Below are 1,878 nucleotides of genomic sequence, written 5' to 3' on the forward strand. Positions count from 1 at the left end.
TCAAGCTAGTCTTTACTCACAGTCAAGCTAACGGCTACTTAGTCAAGCTAGTCTTTACTCACAGTCAAGCTAACGGCTACTTAGTCAAGCTAGTCTTTACTCACAGTCAAGCTAACAGCTACTAAAAATCTAGCGTTTCTAGCTTCAGCCAAAATAGCTGTTAGCTTCAGCCAAAATAGGTCTCCTTATGAGAATTTGTCCATTTCTCTAAATTAAGATTCATGTTGCAGGTAAGATACTGACTGCTAATAAGGACAACACAGTTACACTTCAAGCAAAAAACAAAATAATTAATGAAAAACAAAATGTAGAATCTATAATTTTCTTACACTTTGATCATTAGTCCTAAACTAAAGACTATTTATTAGCAACATGCAACAACAAAAAAAAAAAACAAAGCACGTGGGAAGAGTTCTTCCCAGTGGTACCTCGATGGCAGTTCTTTGCAGAACAGGTTTGATTCCCTGAGGAACCATGAAGACGTTGGGCTCTCTCTGAGGCGGTGGGTAAGGAAGGTCCGACTCCTCCGGCTGCCAAAAGGAACGCAGGTCAGAGACGGTTAATTACGACGTTGAGTCTCAACGTATTAAAGACAGAACAAGCCACGTTGTTTTTGTTGGAATACCAAGAAGAAACGCTAATCGACAAGCTTTAGCAGCATTTCAAACATGTTGGTGACAGACCACATATTTAAGATTTGACTTTAAAATAAGCACCACGGAGAGGCTTTTTGTAGACATGAAACAGAATGACCATACGTCATGCAAACTGTACCCATTGCTGCTGCTGCAGGTTTTCAGAGAGGAATCCTGGAAACATCAACTGAGGAAGCAACAGAAACAAACATGAATTATCAGACCTAAACTCTGACATTTTAAATCCTGACTGTGTGGTTTTACCTCGTCTAGTACGTGGGTTGAACTGACCAAGTCTCCCTGTAGGTGAAACAAGTTGGAATTAATTATTAAAATATCCAAAAACAAAACTGGAAATATGTTAACATAGAAAATTTTCAACAAGGACAATATTCTTGACATAAGCTGACCTCTAGTCCAGGAAGATGGTGAACAGACGGCTGTGGAGACAAAATTAGATCAGATACTAGCATCAAATGACTCTAAAGTTGAGATTTATAAAGGTCATTTCCTTTCTGTTTCATCATTTTTACACATTAGATGAATAATGTGTGAAACAAATCAAGAAGCTAACAGCTACACACATTCAAGCTAATGTCTACTAACAGTCAAGCTAACGGCTACTCTGAGTCAAGCTAATGGCTACTCAGAGTCAAGCTAAAGGCTATGCACAGTCAAGCTAACAGCTATGCACAGTCAAGCTAATATCCACTCATGGACAAGCTAATGGCTACTCTGAGTCAAGCTAAAGGCTATGCACAGTCAAGATAACGTCTACTCGGAGTCAAGCTAAAGGCTATGCATAGTCAAGCTAACGGCTACTCTGAGTCAAGCTAAAGGCTATGCACAGTCAAGCTAACGTCTACTCGGAGTCAAGCTAAAGGCTATGCACAGTCAAGCTAACATCCACTCACGGACAAGCTAATGGCTACTCTGAGTCAAGCTAAAGGCTATGCACAGTCAAGCTAACGTCTACTCGGAGTCAAGCTAAAGGCTATGCACAGTCAAGCTAACATCCACTCAGAGTCAAGCTAATGGCTAAGCACTGTCAAGCTAACAGCTATGCACAGTCAAGCTAACAGCTATGCACAGTCAAGCTAACAGCTATGCACAGTCAAGCTAACATCCACTCACGGACAAGCTAATGGCTACTCTGAGTCAAGCTAAAGACTATGCACAGTCAAGCTAAAGGCTATGCACAGTCAAGCTAAAGGCTATGCACAGTCAAGCTAACGTCTACTCG

The 1,878-nt window shown here is 40.8% G+C and overlaps 1 protein-coding gene across 6 annotated transcripts in view; it reads right to left on the bottom strand.

Moving 5' to 3' along the window:
* dysf (dysferlin, limb girdle muscular dystrophy 2B (autosomal recessive)) overlaps positions 1 to 1,878 on the bottom strand; it is a gene marked incomplete in the record, with an annotated part of 87,749 nt that overhangs the window by 51,915 nt on the left and 33,956 nt on the right. For all 6 annotated transcript variants that reach the window (XM_014017399.1, XM_014017402.1, XM_014017398.1 and 3 more), the window contains 4 exon segments: positions 429 to 530; positions 775 to 822; positions 900 to 935; positions 1,046 to 1,075. In XM_014017399.1, the coding sequence (XP_013872853.1) occupies positions 429 to 530; positions 775 to 822; positions 900 to 935; positions 1,046 to 1,075 (216 nt within the window).

The sequence above is a fragment of the Austrofundulus limnaeus genome, unplaced genomic scaffold, assembly GCF_001266775.1.
Source record: "Austrofundulus limnaeus strain Quisiro unplaced genomic scaffold, Austrofundulus_limnaeus-1.0 Scaffold167, whole genome shotgun sequence".
NCBI classification, from domain to species: Eukaryota; Metazoa; Chordata; class Actinopteri; order Cyprinodontiformes; family Rivulidae; genus Austrofundulus; species Austrofundulus limnaeus.